The sequence below is a fragment of the Carassius carassius genome, chromosome 5 (assembly GCF_963082965.1).
Source record: "Carassius carassius chromosome 5, fCarCar2.1, whole genome shotgun sequence".
Taxonomy (NCBI): domain Eukaryota; kingdom Metazoa; phylum Chordata; class Actinopteri; order Cypriniformes; family Cyprinidae; genus Carassius; species Carassius carassius.
Genome location: NC_081759.1, coordinates 808,129 through 824,316, shown reverse-complemented (window position 1 = coordinate 824,316; position 16,188 = coordinate 808,129). Strand labels below are relative to the sequence as shown.

Genomic DNA, 16,188 nt, shown 5'->3' with positions numbered 1-16,188 from the left:
AAAGAGAACATGTCAGTATTGAAAACACAAGAGAAACACCAGAGACAGAGAACAGCCCAGAGATATCTGAGACACTTTTTTTTTGATGCATACATCATCTGAAGCTGAATAAATGATCTCTCCAGTGATGTGTGGTTTGTTCGGAGGACAATATTTGTCTGAGATACAACTATTTGAAAATCTGGAATCTGAGGGAGCAAAAAAAAATCTAAATATTGAGAAAATCATCTTTAAAGTTGTTCAGATGAAGTTCTTAGCAATGCGTATTACTAATCAAAAATTAAGTTTAGATATATTTACGGTAGGAGATTTACTAAATATCTTCATTAACATGATCTTTACTTAATATCCTAATGATTTCTGTCATAAAAGAGAAATGTATAATTGTGACTCATACAATGTATTGTTGTGTATTTCTACAAATATACGTCTGTGACACTGATGACTGCTTCTGTGCTGCAGGGACACAAATAGGATTTAAAATTGTTTGGTTCGTTATGAATGGGGTTGCCAAGTCAGCAGTTTCAGCAGAATTTGGCTACTTCTAAACTCGCAATGGGTTGATTTTCACTCACAGGTCAAAGGTTATTTTACAAAGAAAAGCCTGTGCTAGAAGCATCTGATTTCCACCACTAATACCAAGCCATATATACAGTTTTGTCCTATTCTGCATTGATCTCCGTCACCTCTTAAGCATCTGCTCATGTCTCCAAAACATCTACAGTTCAATGCAATGATTATGATTACACAAGTCATATAACACACACAAACACACATCATGCTGTCACTTGCTGCCCTTAACAACTGATCTGAGTAAAGCAGAACTGTGAGGAGACTTCATACAGCAGCTCAGCCTCCATCATCAGCACTCATGAGGGTCAACAATTCTGACTTTTAACACTAGTATCATGTGAACACATATAATGCTTAAATCAAGTGGTGACACTTTCAAAACAGTATGAATTTCAACATAGATGCTAGTGAATAACTTAACCAGCAAGGCTTCCTTTGTCATCCAGCACTAACCAGCAGGAACCAGTCTGGACTGGGATGTAAACACATGTAAACCCATCTCTTGGTGTTTCCAGCTGATCCGTGTGCAGAGTTAGTTATGTCTAAATGCTGATGATGGAGCTGAACTCGACTGAACACAGAACATTCCTGTAACATCTGATCTAAGATCAGTTCTACGATGAAGCTTGTACTTGAACTGAGAGAAGCGTGAGAACAAACCTGGCCCTGGATCAGTTGATAAGGGCATGAAGATAAAGAATAAGAAACAGAGATGAAGAACAGAGAGATGCAGACTCTGGACACACATCAGATGAGCATGTTTCAATAAGCACAGAGCAATTCATTTTTAAATGAGGAGAATGAACTGTAATTCAGCCGCCTTCACCTGATTACCAGCCGCTTTCTTCTTGTTAATCTGACTGCTTCTCTGCTGCGCACTAAACAGGACAGAATTGAACTCAAATCAGCTTAGAATCAGTTCTACACATACTACACAACACATACAGTGGCCAAAAATGTCTGAATGTCATTGAGTATCCATTAATATTAATTATAAATAATAATAATTCTATTTTATTCTAATTCTGTATTTATTATGTTTATGTTATATTATGTTAGTTATAATAGTAATAGAAAAAAATATTATTTACATTTATTAAAATCATATATAATAACTATTTTTTAAATGATTTTATATAATTGATGTATTATTATTTATAATTAATATTAATGGTTTAATGTTAGTGATAATGCTAATAATAATATAAAATAATAATGATTATATATTTATTATTATATATTTAATATATTATTTATTATTTATAATTTTATATTATTATATTAGTAGTTATTTATTATTATGTATTAGTAATATTAACAGTTTAATTTTTAGCAATTATTATCGTGGTTGTTGTTATTATTACATATTATATTATAATTGTTATAATTACTTTTTTTTTAACTATTGCTTTTATATTATTTTTTTTTAATACATTTTCTAGTTAAAAATGTGATTTTATGGTCGTTAGGGTTCGTTTTTTGGGGTTAAATAACCGTGGCACTATATTGAGTCATTGGAGGTTAAACGTAACTCACTTGGCAAACCCGATGAAGTCTTCGTGGTTGGTGTTCATGTACGCCAGCTCGATGTCGATCAGCAGCAGCACCTGACAGACACAAGGAGAAATCATCAAGTGAACAGCTGTTTAAAGCATGTTTCTGTGAGGATCTGATGCGACTCACCTGTTGTTTAGTGCGGCTCTCGCGATCGCGGATGTGCTGCGTGACGATCCGCTCCATCTCTTCTCTCAGCATGGGATACTGGGCCAGCTGTGACACAATCACACACACCAGACCAGAGAGTCTTACTAAAGAATGAGCCTGATTGTTAAACAGAGAGACCACCTGTTGCAAAGTCTTTTTTAAAGTAAACATGATCTTACATTAGATATGCATGCATACGTGGAGAAAACGAGCTGACGTTAAGAAACTCAGTCAACATACAGTATGTCACATGACTTTACATTTCAGTGCATCTGAAATGCACTGAAATTAAACTGCATTAGCAGTTACTAATTCATCGTTCAAAATAAGACAGGGAATGAATCAGCTGTGAATCATTTGATGTCGCAATACTGTAATAATATATGATGCTGATGCACTGGAACCTGTAGTCAGTCACACACACACACACACACCAGCAGAGACACAGGGATGCAGTGAACAGTGAAGCATCACATGATCAGGGATCAGCAGTAGAAATGAGCTACAGCCGTAACAAACATGCTCTGAGATGAAGGTTACTGAGAACTTGTGTGGATTCACAAGCACATGCTGCACAAATGAGGCTCTTTTATATCATCTCATAAAACCACATGAAATCAAATGACTGTTCTGATAGTCCACAGTTCATCAGGCCTTATTTCGCCCCACTTAAAGATATTTAATGGCCCTTGTGTTGTACCGAACACATGTGATGCTCATGCTTTCTAACATGAAAGAAGCATTTCTGAAAATTCTTCATGTCAAGCTCCAAAGAAATTACATAAAACCAACGGAATTAAAGTGTTTTCCTCAGTTATGAATCAAGTTTAAATCAGTCAATCAATTCAGATTGCACCTTGATGCATGCATGTGTGCAGTGCAGTTTATTTGAATAAGCATCAATCTTAAGCGAATGAGGACTTCAGTTTCTCACAGATGCTTTATAGGACTTGCATAATTCATATTGACTGCTGTTTTGTATATACATTATGTTGGTTTCACGGAGGACTGTTGCAGGAGATTCTTCAGAAAATCTCAAGGAAGAAAACGACAATTTCTGGAAGCTGAATGTGTAGGCACAAAACTTTCAGTCCAAATCCACAAAAGACAGAATGCAATGTTGCAGGGATGATGAAATGATAAAAGAGGAGAGAAAGAGTGGATGAGAGAGAAACAGAGATGTTCTGGTGTGACGGTTAGTCTGCTGGTGTAAGAAGATCTCTCCTGACGCTTCAGTTGTTCCATGAAGGTCAAACAAAAGAGACTAAAACACACACGCATCCGACAGAAAACATGGACAGAACTGAGAAAACAGACAAAAACTGGACCAAAAACCAGGAAGCATGCATTATTAACACAAATTATATATTTGTGTAATTTGGATGAAATCTCTACGCTTCTATAAAAAAAAGACACAAGAACTTACTAAATTAAACTGACACAGACAAAATAAACCAGGATGTAAACTGAGTGGTAAGGATAGACCGATAGCTGCTGGACTGATGGATGAAGCCTAGATCTGTTCTACACTGACATCAGCAGAATCTGACCAGATCCCTAAACACACGATACTGTAAATCCCTACAGAGTTCAGAGATCTTCAACACTATATAAGAAATCACTGATAACCAATGGCCATCAAAAAAACGGGGCTTTTAATGAAATATGATGCACACTAATCTTCTGACTGACCCTGAGAATACAGACACTGTCCTGAAGCACTGATTAAAGGGATCTCATTAGCACTTGTATGGAGGGTGGACTCATTGTATCTGTTAACTAAAATTAAAACAATAAATAAAGCTGAAAAAAATAATTATGCCTTGGCAACAAACTTAAAATAGACTAATAATAGCCGAAGTACTGAAATTAATAAAACTAAATTTAAAATAAATTAAAGCTAAATAGAATAAATATATGAAAATGTCAAAAACAAAATTACTAAATCTGAAAATGAAATACAAATAATTGTAAGATTTAGAATCCAAATCAAATTCAGTGCATTCAGGCTATACATTTTTTTATCAGTATGTGTTCCCTGGGATAGAGCCCTGCACGGGCCTCAAATCTAGGCCCGAGCCCGACCCGTGTCCGACAGCTCATCAGAATTATCAGCCCGAGTCCGACACGAGCCCGTGTTTTTATTTATTTATTTTATTACACAGCAGAAGCCTGCCCTTTTTGCAACAATTAAAAAAGGGGTCAGTTTTATGTTATGTTTCTTTTCATTTCTTTATCAAGTTAATTTAGAAAAATGTTTGGAGCATTTTTTTTTAAATGACGATTTACGTTAATCAGCCGAGCCGACAGCGAGTAGCCTAAAACATATTTAATCAATTAAGCCTCTCAAATTAACGCTAATACTTTACTTGGTTACAATAAAATCCATAGATATAAAACACTTCAAGCATATCACACAGACAGTTAGTTTAATATATGTTTATTTATTAAACCACAGTGAGTAAAATAAATAAAAAATTGAAATACTGAGGCAGGCTCGCAACAGCGCTCGCAAACGAAATGAGAAATAGCCTACAATCTAAACAAATTAAATTAATTAAAAACAAACTTGCAGGTTATCTTGCCTCAAAAATGCACCACAGAACATGTCCATTCTTTTTCCATTAGTTTCCAACAGTTAAACGAAAATAAAGTCCAGTCAAATGAAAAGTTAGAACAGTCTCTTACAGAGCATCATGGAGAAAAAGAATAGCATCCAGAGTGGAAGGTGTTAACCCAGTCCTCTCTTCTATCACTCTTCCCGCTGCGCTGAAGACACGTTCACTGCTGCTGCTGCTGGCGGGACACGAAACACAGAGCGAGCCAGTCTTGACAGTCTCGTGCTGTTTCCACCATAGCAGCACATCTCGTCCCTCGTCCATCACCTTCCATGTTGTGATTGAGGCGCATGTATTGCTGTACTTCATCGTCGTCATCCTCGTCCTGCTCCACAATGTTTTCAAACTCGGCCAGCACTCTCTTCTTTGCTGCGTGTCCCGCAACAACAGGTGCAGACACAGAAATGCTCGCCGCTGCATGAATCATCATTTTATAATTATTAGTTTGACAACTAGGCTATGATTAATACATTAATTTAGAGGCCTATAATAGCTACTACTACAATAAGTGGATATAAGTGAAGTATAATCGTGGGTCGCGCTGACGGAAAAGCGTGCGTACGTGCGTGAGACTGTCATGTCAGTATGTCAGTGTAATTATAACGGGTTGAATTATCAGATTATGAAAGTTATGAGGTTATGAAATGTCTATGTTTGTTTTTCTATCGTAGACGTCAACTTCTCATTTTTTTTTATTAATGTCTAAAAATAGTAATAGAAGGATAACCCAAAAAAGGCCCGATGCCCGGCCCGCATGTGAGCTATAACGGGAAAATTAGCCCGAAGCCCGGCCCTAAGGGCATAAATAAGTCGGGGCCCGTCGGGCTCGGGCTGAAATGCAGGGCTTTACCCTGGGAATTGAACCCATTACCTTTTACACTGCTAATGCAATGCTCTACAACTGAGCCACGGGAACATAAAATATAAAATATACAGTATATATATATATATATATACTACAAAACACTAAAACAACATATGGACAGATTCTAAAAAGTATCTACAAGAAAAATAACTTGAGATCAATATTTATGACTCCTCTGTCCTCCTTCTTCAAATCTGAATCTGATCCTATTTCAACGATTCATAAACACTCCATTACACCTGTCTTCAGCTGATCCTCAATCACACAAAAACAATCCCACAATGCACTGCACTACACAAGCAGAATGAGGAGAAGAGATAAACACAGCAGCACTGAAGCTCGAATCATAACCACGACAGAAACATTTCACACAATTTTGTCATCATTTACAGACCTGTAATGTTTGAGTAAAGAGGTTTGGAACGAGTAAATGATGGTAAAATAATCTTTCTTCTGTGCATTATTTCTTTAAACTATATAAAAGACACTAAAAGCATCAACACCTGCATCCAAAGAGTAAAGTGAGAGTCCAGCTATCGGTCTATCCGTACGTTACAGATAGACGAGGAGCGGAGCTTCGTTCCGCTTTACCTTCTCACTACATTTGCGAATGGTGAAGACAAGTTCGCTCACGACCATATCTATACATTTCAGGCACGGCCCGTTTAGCTTTTGGATCTGCTTTTTCACTATGGCCTCAAAGGCCAGGTCGGGGGTGAACAGGCCCGTCCTGTAGAGGAAGTCATGGAGGAAGAGGAAGAGGAAGAAGAGAGAGGATGACAGACAGCACAGAGGAAAGAGAAGGCAAGTGATGAGACATTTGGTTTCTCCTCAAGCCGTTCGACAGAAGCTTCCAGAACACAGCTGTGCGAACCGAAGGCAGTCCGAGAGCTTCCCGAATGGCTCTTAGTGTTCTTCATCAGATCACACTCGCAGGAGCACAGACTGCCGTCAGACGCATCTCCTCGAAACTTCTGCCTCTAGGAAACAGAGAGCTCAGGACGCTGAGGTCTGCTAGATGAACACATCCTTCATGAGAGGAAATCTTCACGAGTTATGCTGTAAAATATGTATGCTATTTTCTTTACATGAACACTGTAAAGAACCTGTTAATTGGTTAGCAATGATGGTGCGTCGTGTTGAAAAGCTGGAGAAAATAGGTTGGATACAATGGTAGCAGTGTCTGTATTAATAGTAGAATTAATGAAATCATTTTTATAAACTATCTAAAGTAAAAAAAAAATTTGGAATGGACAAAAAAATTCACAATGAAAAACCAATAAATGGACATTCCCAAAATTGGTGTGAAAACAAACTGTTAACGTCACACACACAAAAAAAAGAACTCATTGAATTAAATGTGAAATTCAGAAGAAAAAAATAGATTTAAAAGTGTTTTTTTGTCAAATGTACTTCAGTAATCTTTGTTCTATTATTTTGGTGTCATGCATTGTAAAATAAATCAATAAATAAAAATAGAAAATATTAAACACATCAATGTTTTAAAGAATATTAAAAACATTACACATATACATAAAATTGCTCAAACTGAAATCAAATAAATATAAAAACAAAAGCACAACTAATTAAAGCTATATAGAAGAAATGTGTAATAAGTATTATTATTAATGTGTAAATAAAAAATATTTCAGTCTTTCTATGCTGATCTTTGTGTTTTTGTCTACTAGAGTGAAAGTTGCTTTAAAGTAAAATCATGATGGTTTATTTTTATTTGTGTGTATGATAGATAGAAAACTAAAACTGATTAAAATGATTAGAGTTAATGCAATCATTCAATCTGCAAAATGTCAAATCTTTATGTTTCAGTAAACCACAGATGTAAACTGTAAAGATTTTCTACCAGCATAAAATCATCTAAATCACACAGAGATCAAACTCTGGATCAAACGCTCATCTAGCGGTGAAGCCTCAGCGCCCGCAGCCCTCTGTACAGAAGCTAAAGCTGCCATTCTACCCAGAATCCCTCTGTCCAAAGCTGCAGGCACACAGACACACACAGACCCTGTCACAGCACTGCTTTGGGTCCGAGCCTCCAGCAGACTTTACCTTCTTGGTACACTGTCTAACAGTATTGACTAGCTCAGAAATGACCATGTCCACACATTTCTGGCACGGCTCTTTAATCTTCCCAATCTGCCTTTTCACAATGGTCTCAAAGGCCATGTCCGGCGTGAAGAGCCCAGTTCTGTCCGCCGGAGAGAACGACAGGCGGAGGAGGGAAAGAAAAGGAGAAATTGGGCGGAAACAAGAGTGTTAATCCAAAAGAAATACGACAAGAAAAGAATGAAGAACTGAAATAATGGCTCCAAACGTCCTGCTCAAGCTGTGCTCAACTGTTACATTTAACACGCTCAGATATGTTTGATGCATTTAAACGTATCAAATGAAGTTTAATTATCACTGAAGCTCAACATATCAACAAAACTAAAGCTGAAATGAGAACAGCACCGGTAGAAAGGACATACTGGGTGGAAAGGGTTTTAATGTCTATTGTATTAGTTTAGCATGTTAACCAATTCAATTATTTGTGTTGCACATTTAAACATCAATTTATGTTTCATTATTTAACTATAAAGTTGTCTGAAATGACAACAAAAACAAGAACACTGGCGATATATGTGTGTGTACTGTATATACACAAATAAATACTGTTAAAATATTTTTTGCATCAAAACAACATGCATTAAAATCTAAAAGAAAAATAAACATTAAGATTTTACATTTTCTCTGAATTATATATATATATATATATTATTGAATATTTATTAATTAACAATAACTAGCGATGAAAAATACTTTTTATTTATTAACTTGGTTGATAAAAAAAGTGATATTAATAAATAATTACATTAAATCAAATAAAATTATATTACAATAATGTTAGTAAATTTAAATTACAAAGAACCAACCATAATTAAAAGTCATAAATTATTAATAATTAAACATTTTTAACCGAAACATAATTAAAAGTCATAAATTATTAATAATTAAATATTTTTTGTGAATAAAACAGACTATTGTAGTGCATTTTTTTTTTATGAAAAAATACTATTTTTTTTTTTACTACATTTTTTCTACTTAAAAATGTAATTGTGTTAATTGTTATTTCTTTGCATTTGAAAACTGTTTCTGCACCACGTTTTTAACCACATGTGTTTATGATGGTTGTAAAAAAAAAAGTAAAAGAAACATTTTAGTAATATGGTGCATAAACATTATGAGACATACTCCGTAGGACAAATTGAGGGTCATAAAGTAAGCCATATGACATTATTTAGCTTGAAAAAAGCCTGTTTGTTGCTCTAAAGACAAGCGAGAGGCAGTAAAGAGCGGCTCAGACGTGCCTGATGCCGTGGATGTTCTTGATGGCGTAGCTGATCTCCTTGCGCAGCTCCTTCTCATCAAACTCCATCTGAAGACAGACAACACAGATGATAACTAACACACCAGCAACCCAGAACCTCGTTCAGATCTGCATGTTTCACCAAAAACTCTTGCATTGTGATTTATTTGAATGTTTTACCCCTTTCTCAATTGTCAATTGTGTGGGAAAAGTGATTTTATACTATATTAATAATATTATATTCAGTTATAATGTATAACAATATTAATATATTATAGAATTTTTTTTCAATAATTATGATATTTTATATATATTTTAAAAGATGTCTCTTATGCTCCCCTGCTGCATTTATTTGATATAAATAAAGTAATACGAAATATTTTATTAATATTTTAATATATTGAAATCGCATCACATCGACAATAGTTCTTTTAAAATGTGATTATATTTTATAATATTATTTTTACTGTATTTTCATCAAATAAATGCAACCTTTTTTTTATTGTCTATTTAGTTACATTATAAATGAACCCAAAGTTATATACACACACACACACACACACACACATTTACATTTATTTCATTTATTCAATAGTATAATAAAATAATTACAGTGATAATTATTATGGTAATAAAAATATATAATAGTTAGGTATAAATGATGATATTTTAACTACTGAAAATGATTTATTTTTCCATTACAGAAAAAAGGAATTTGGTTGCATGTGCTTTACTGTCGTGAAAATAATGGAATAATGCAAATGTATTGCTTTGATTTTGGCTTGAGATGTTTTAGCATCACATTATGGATTAGTATGAGAGTTTTTGCATCGCAAGGCCAATATATTGGAAACATAACAGAGTAATATTAAATAAGAGATTCAAACTCCATCAATGAGCAGGAACTCATGACTGAATGCAGTGATATTCATAAGCTCCAGAAACCGCAGACAGATCTGTGGATCAACTACTTCCTGTTGGCTGCTGCAGACAGTGTTTTATTGTGTGTGTGTGTGTGTGTGTGTGTGTGTGTTCCAGGCCACAGGAAAGCGGAATGTTTTACTCATAAAGGCTGTGATGAGGCTGCGCCGAGACTCATGTGTTACTGCAGAACGATTCAGAGACTCATTAACTACATTTGTAATCTCTTCTTTTAACCAAGGCTGCATTTAATTGATCAAAAATTCAGTAAAAATTGCTAAATATTATTAGAATATAAACATCTGTTTTCTGTGTGAATCTGTGTTAAAGTGTAATTTATTTATTTCTGTGATGCTCCGCTGTATTTTCAGCATCATTCCTCCAGTCTTCAGTGTCACATGATCTTCAGAAATCAGGAAAATATGATGATTTACTGCTCAAGAAACATTTCTGATTATTATCAGTGTTGAACACAGTTGTGCTGCGCAATATTTTTTGTGAAAAACTATGATTCACAGATGAATAGAAAGTAGAACAATAGAAAATCATTTAAAATAGAATCTTTTGTAACATTATAAATGTATTTACTTTTCATCTCATTCATTTCATTTAATGCCTACTTGTTGAATAAAAGTGTAAATTTATAATTTTTTAACGTTTAATGTTTCAACACTGATAATAATCAGAAATGTTTCTTGAGCAGTAAATCATCATATTTTCCTGATTTCTGAAGATCATGTGACACTGAAGACTGGAGGAATGATGCTGAAAATACAGCGGAGCATCACAGAAATACATTACACTTTAACACAGATTCACACAGAAAACTGCTGTTTTAAATAGTAATAATATTTCACTATTTTTTCTGTATTTGTGATTAAATAGAAGCAGCTGCACAGACTCTACATCAGGACTCAGGCGTGCTGGTGTAAATGCAAAGCCTCAGACTCATAATTCTTAATGTGTGTGTTTGCATTTATCATGTCTTATGAACGGTGAGTGGAAAATCACACCTTCACCAGCTCGAAGGGGAAGCGCTCGTGGAAGATGCGATTGATTTTGGCTCCTCCAGACAGCTCATCCGTGTCTATCTGATCTCCAGAGCCCTCGATGCGCTTCTCGAAGTCCACCGAGAACTGCTGCACCATCCTGAAACCAACCATACATACACTGAGCATTCATCATCTGCAGATCTGTCTCAGACGGTGACGGTGACGGTGACGGTGACGGTGAGGGACTGACTGCAGCAGGGCTTTGGTCTTCCGGGACGGATCGTCAGGACGGAAGTTCTTGTATTCCTCCACTTCCTTCTCGATGGACAGCAGCTGACTCTGCAGTTTAGCACGCAGCCCGGGGAGCGTGTCTCGGATGTGATTGGTCAGTTGCTGCAGAAGAGAGAAGAGAAAACAGAGATGAAAGACCAAGACAATCCGACTGAAGGATGAAGATTCATTCACACAATAATAATAGTCAACTTTATTTTAATACAGCGCTGTTAAACGGTACTTCTCAAAGTGCTTTGCAAAGGAAAAGCATTCCATTTGAGTTCATCCGCATTTGCATTTTCTCAGAAATCATGTTTTTTTTCATCTCAACCCAACTGCAGTTGGGTTATTTTGACTAGGTTAATAAACAAACAAAAAACAGATAACATCATAACATGACTTTATTTCTCATGACAATAAAAGGTCATGTATCGTATTATTTGTATCTAGCCTAATTAATATTCATGAGCTTTATCACCTGGTTGAGCGTTTTCTGCAGGAACGGCGTTCCCATGCGGTCGGCCAGGTGTCTGTAACCGGGATGAGACAGGAAAAACTTCCTCTCCGCCGCCATAGCAGCGTTGATATCCTTCTTCCCGTCGATGTCTTTCTGACTGCGGTTCACCACACCGATGTAACCTGGAGTCAGACAAACACATCAGAGATAGATGGGTTTAAACGAGTACAAGTGACTGTAGTTCAGATCACTGGAGAGAAACCTCAGATGAAGAGGTTAAACTCTCCAGTCTCTGACTCCAGTGACGTGGCTCGAGCGTCTGAAAGCCAGGGTCCGTCTCAAGCGTGTTTGTGGTTTTCATGAGTGGAAGACGAGATGAAGACATGTTTGATGGGAAAACCTGAAGTGTGGACGTGAGCTGCGAGTGGAAAAGCTCTACGTCAGCCCAGACTTTCCCATAAATATGCTTTATTGCCCAGCAAAGAAAGAAAACAATGTTTTTTCCAGATGAAGGTATTCTGGTATTCTCCCTTTCCTCTGAAACACAGATGTTACTCCACTAGAGGGAAACAGAGAGGTGCTGTTTGATCGCTGATGTTTCAGCTGTGCAGTGCTTTACCATAGTAAACCAAAATAACTTACTAGTAGCTCTAGTTTCTGTTTTATAATCAATATCTAGACTTTTACACAGAGAAAAATAGTGAAAATTAAAAAAATATATATTTTCATTGATATACATTTTTTTTCGGCATGCCTATAAAAAAAACTAGTAAATTATTTTTTTATTTAATTATTAAAAAAGATATATTTTATTCAAATATATTTGGATGTAATGCAGTATTTACTTTTTGCCCGCAGCCATCAATCAAGTTGTTAGTTAAACAAAAAATGTGTAAAACTTTAAATAAGTAATTTTAGAAAATCTAAAAAAAAATTATATTTTATTCATTTATTTATTTTCCAACATTAGATTATTATACATTTATTGAAATATTAATTTTAATTTTTAAGGGCATCCAATCAGAACCTTTTTTTAAATTGAAATTAAAATCACTTCTAATAAATTAAATATAATCTAAATAATAAATTTCTGATGAATGAGGAATATAAGTGGCTGGCTGGCACAGTTTTTCAGCATAAAACAAAGCAATAGAAACTGTTGAAGAAATGTGATTTTGAGGGCATTAAGATGTCACAGAGAGCTGGATTATTATGGATTATTTTGACCTCTCCGCAGCGGCAGAAGCTTGTTTTCCAGGATATCCCGAGCATCGGTCCCTTCATCCATCAGATCCAGTTTAGTGATCACACCGATGGTCCGCAGACCTGCCCACACACACACACACACACACACACACACACACAGAGATCACATAAGATCTGAAAACAGCACACATGCTCAAATGAACCTAAAGCTGCTTTACATTTTTCTGATCCAAGGTTTCACACATTAAGGCCTTAAAAGGGTCTTAAATCAGAGCTGAAAGTCTTAAATTCAGGAAGTAATGGAATTAAATATTGTATACACTGCAAAAGTACAAATGCAGATTTGAAGTCTTGTTTTCTGAGAAATTAAACAAAATTAAAGTTTATGGTTAAAACAAGAACACGCAAAACTGTCAATATTTTCAAACTTTATATTTAGAGACAATATTGACTCATTGTTTACCATTCAGTTTTTTCATTTGGTCCTAAAACATCTTGAAAATAAGTTCCTAAATGCATTTCAGGGGCAAGGAAATACATTTCCAGTCTTACTGTAGCTACATTTAGGCTAAATACAGATGTGGATGGCCTACTAGAGATCAAAACTAGATTTATAATGATTTAATAATATTGCATTTTTAATTATGTTCCTCGCTGAAGCTTAATAAATGTGTTATATGTTCTCACACGTTATAGACAACAAATCAAGTTTTTCTTTAAAATATGTGAAAGCATTGTCTTGGACTGAAATATACTGAGGGAAAATCTTTATTTTTAAATGCTTTAAAAAAAAATCTATATTTGTATATTTAACATATTTTTTTTCAGAAATATACAAAGAAATGGGCAAAAAATATTTAGAATATTTTAACAATTTAACTTTAATTTAACAATTTTAACAATATATTTTGAGTAAAAATAAAACATTTTAAAAATTGTTAACATTTTGTAATGTATTTTAAAATATATTTGACCATATTTGGGGGGTAGAGGTGGACTAAATATAGAATATTCTATTTAGTTTAGAGGTTTTTTTACCCATTTTGGCCAGTGTTTAATGTGACTGTCACACAAACAGTCTTTATTTGAGCACAACAGTGTTTGTGGACGTGTGTGTCAGAGATCACACACACCCTGCGGGTCGACTTCTTTGGCGATCTTCAGGGCGTCAGAGTTGGCCAGGTCAGAGTTGGCGGGCGACACGGCCAGCAGCAGACAGTTGTCTTTGGTCACAAACTGCATCAGCATTTCTCTGATCTGATGCTCGATGTCTGCGGGCTGATCTCCCACCGGCACTTTAGTCATCCCCGGCAGATCCACCAGAGTCAGGTTCAGCACTGCACACACACACACACACACACAGTCACCCTCAGAACATCCTGACACCCATCGTATGTGCTACTGTGAGGTTTGTGATCGGACCGTTAGGGGAGTAGACGCGCAGGTTGATGGGCACGGGAGAAATGCCTTTATTCTGTCCTGTGATTCGATCCGTCTCCGCCTCGATCTCCTGACGCACCTCATCGAAGTCTGTGAACTTCTTCCCCTTACAGTGGAGGAACTCGGCATATTCTGAGAGGAAACGGTATAAAACACATCATCAAAGTGAAATTACTAGTACTGTTTAGCAACAGATCAAACTGAGTTTATCACATCATTAAAAAAGCATCTGATGTGTTTGTGCAGGTGAGAAGCCCCGGATTAGACTGAGGCTCACCTGTTGGGCAGTTGATGAGCTGCAGGACAAGAGGACGGCGTGTGACGATGCCAGAGCCGCGCGGGAGAAAATCCCTGTGCAACAGAGGGACAGCAAGGTGAGTGACCAAACACTGCAGCGCTCTGAGGTCAACCCTGGACATGCATCTGAGTCTAGCCCTCCTCTCTACAGGGACACCAAACACTCTGAAGATACATATATGTAGTTTAGTGTGGGAATGCAAAAGAAATGTTGAAAGTAAAATACATTTTACAATTTGTGGCCCTAGACCACAAAACTAGTCTAAATATTCAAACTATTGAGAAAATCATCTTTAAAGTTGTTCAAATGAAGTTCTTAGCAATGCATATTACTAATCAAACATGACGTTTTGATATATTTACAAAATATCTTTACCTAATATCCTAATGATTCTCTCCATAAAAGAGAAATGGATAATATTGACTCATACAATGTATTGTTGTCTATTGCTACAAATATACCCCAGGTTTAATTTTATGCACTTTTAACATTTTATTTTAGCTAGTTGCTAAGGCAACATTTCTCATTTTCATTGAGGCATTAAAATAACTAAACCTATTAAGTAAAAAAGCATAATACTGTATAGACCTTTGAAGAAAAAAAAACGAATGAAAAAGACAAAAATGACAAAATTACTAACATGTTAACTTAAATTCAAATGAGAACAGAAAATAAAAACTTTTAATTCAATAAACTAAACATCAACAATCAGTGATGCTAAAATAAATTACTTTACTTTATTTTAAGTGCTAACTATTAAAAAAAGTTTAAGAGTTGCAGAAATATCAAAGGTAAGAAGATGCTTAAAATGCTTAGTTTTATGCTTTGTAGTGTGAATCTATCGCTCGTGTCTGCAGGAAAGATAAGATAAATATAATAAATTATACCTGAATTATATTTAATTTGATGCATTTTTTTTAAATCTTTCATATTTGCAGAACAAATACTGTCCATAATTTAATGTGCTTAGCTGGAAAAAAAATATACATGTATATATATATATATATATATATATATACATTAGAAAAATAAAAACTAATTCCATGTATTAACACTTACTGTCCTAAGAAAATAATACTGAAAACATAAAATATATGTAAACTGAAATACAATTAAATATAATAAAAACATAAATACTAAACACTAAGTTAACAAAAAAATTAATTAACATTTAAATTTGTATTTAATTTAACTTGATTAAATATGATTAACAATTAGAAATAAAATTATAAAACTAACTAAAATTAAATACAATTTTAATTCTAAATATTAATAAAAAAGCTAGAACAGTCTCTCACTTTGTCTGATCCTCTATGAACTTGGAACAGATCTCAGTTTAAAAGAGGATCAATCAACCCTGAGATCTGAGTGCTAAAACAGATCATATTACAGTCGCTTAGAATAATATATAAAAAAAATGAATTTGACCGGACGTGTTATCATGAGATTCACCAAACACTCGCATCCCTGCAGCTGT

General features: G+C 35.1%; 1 protein-coding gene across 3 annotated transcripts in view; it reads right to left on the bottom strand.

Annotated features, from left to right (window-relative positions):
- The window catches only part of dnm1a (dynamin 1a), a 52,596-nt gene that overhangs the window by 21,009 nt on the left and 15,399 nt on the right, over positions 1-16,188 (bottom strand). For 2 of the 3 annotated variants that reach the window (XR_009433818.1, XM_059549333.1), the window contains exons 2-13: positions 14,691-14,764; positions 14,396-14,545; positions 14,107-14,310; positions 12,995-13,093; positions 11,789-11,949; positions 11,288-11,430; positions 11,059-11,194; positions 9,126-9,193; positions 7,828-7,966; positions 2,257-2,343; positions 2,110-2,180; positions 1,400-1,451 (exon numbers count right to left, since the gene is read on the bottom strand). Coding sequence is in view for 1 of the 3 variants with exons in the window: in XM_059549333.1 (XP_059405316.1) it covers positions 1,400-1,451; positions 2,110-2,180; positions 2,257-2,343; positions 7,828-7,966; positions 9,126-9,193; positions 11,059-11,194; positions 11,288-11,430; positions 11,789-11,949; positions 12,995-13,093; positions 14,107-14,310; positions 14,396-14,545; positions 14,691-14,764 (1,384 nt within the window). In the remaining 2 variants the exon portion in view is untranslated. Of the gene's footprint in view, positions 1-1,399; positions 1,452-2,109; positions 2,181-2,256; positions 2,344-6,351; positions 6,491-7,827; positions 7,967-9,125; positions 9,194-11,058; positions 11,195-11,287; positions 11,431-11,788; positions 11,950-12,994; positions 13,094-14,106; positions 14,311-14,395; positions 14,546-14,690; positions 14,765-16,188 lie in introns of all 3 variants that reach the window. The other variant, XR_009433819.1, reaches the window with a different exon arrangement.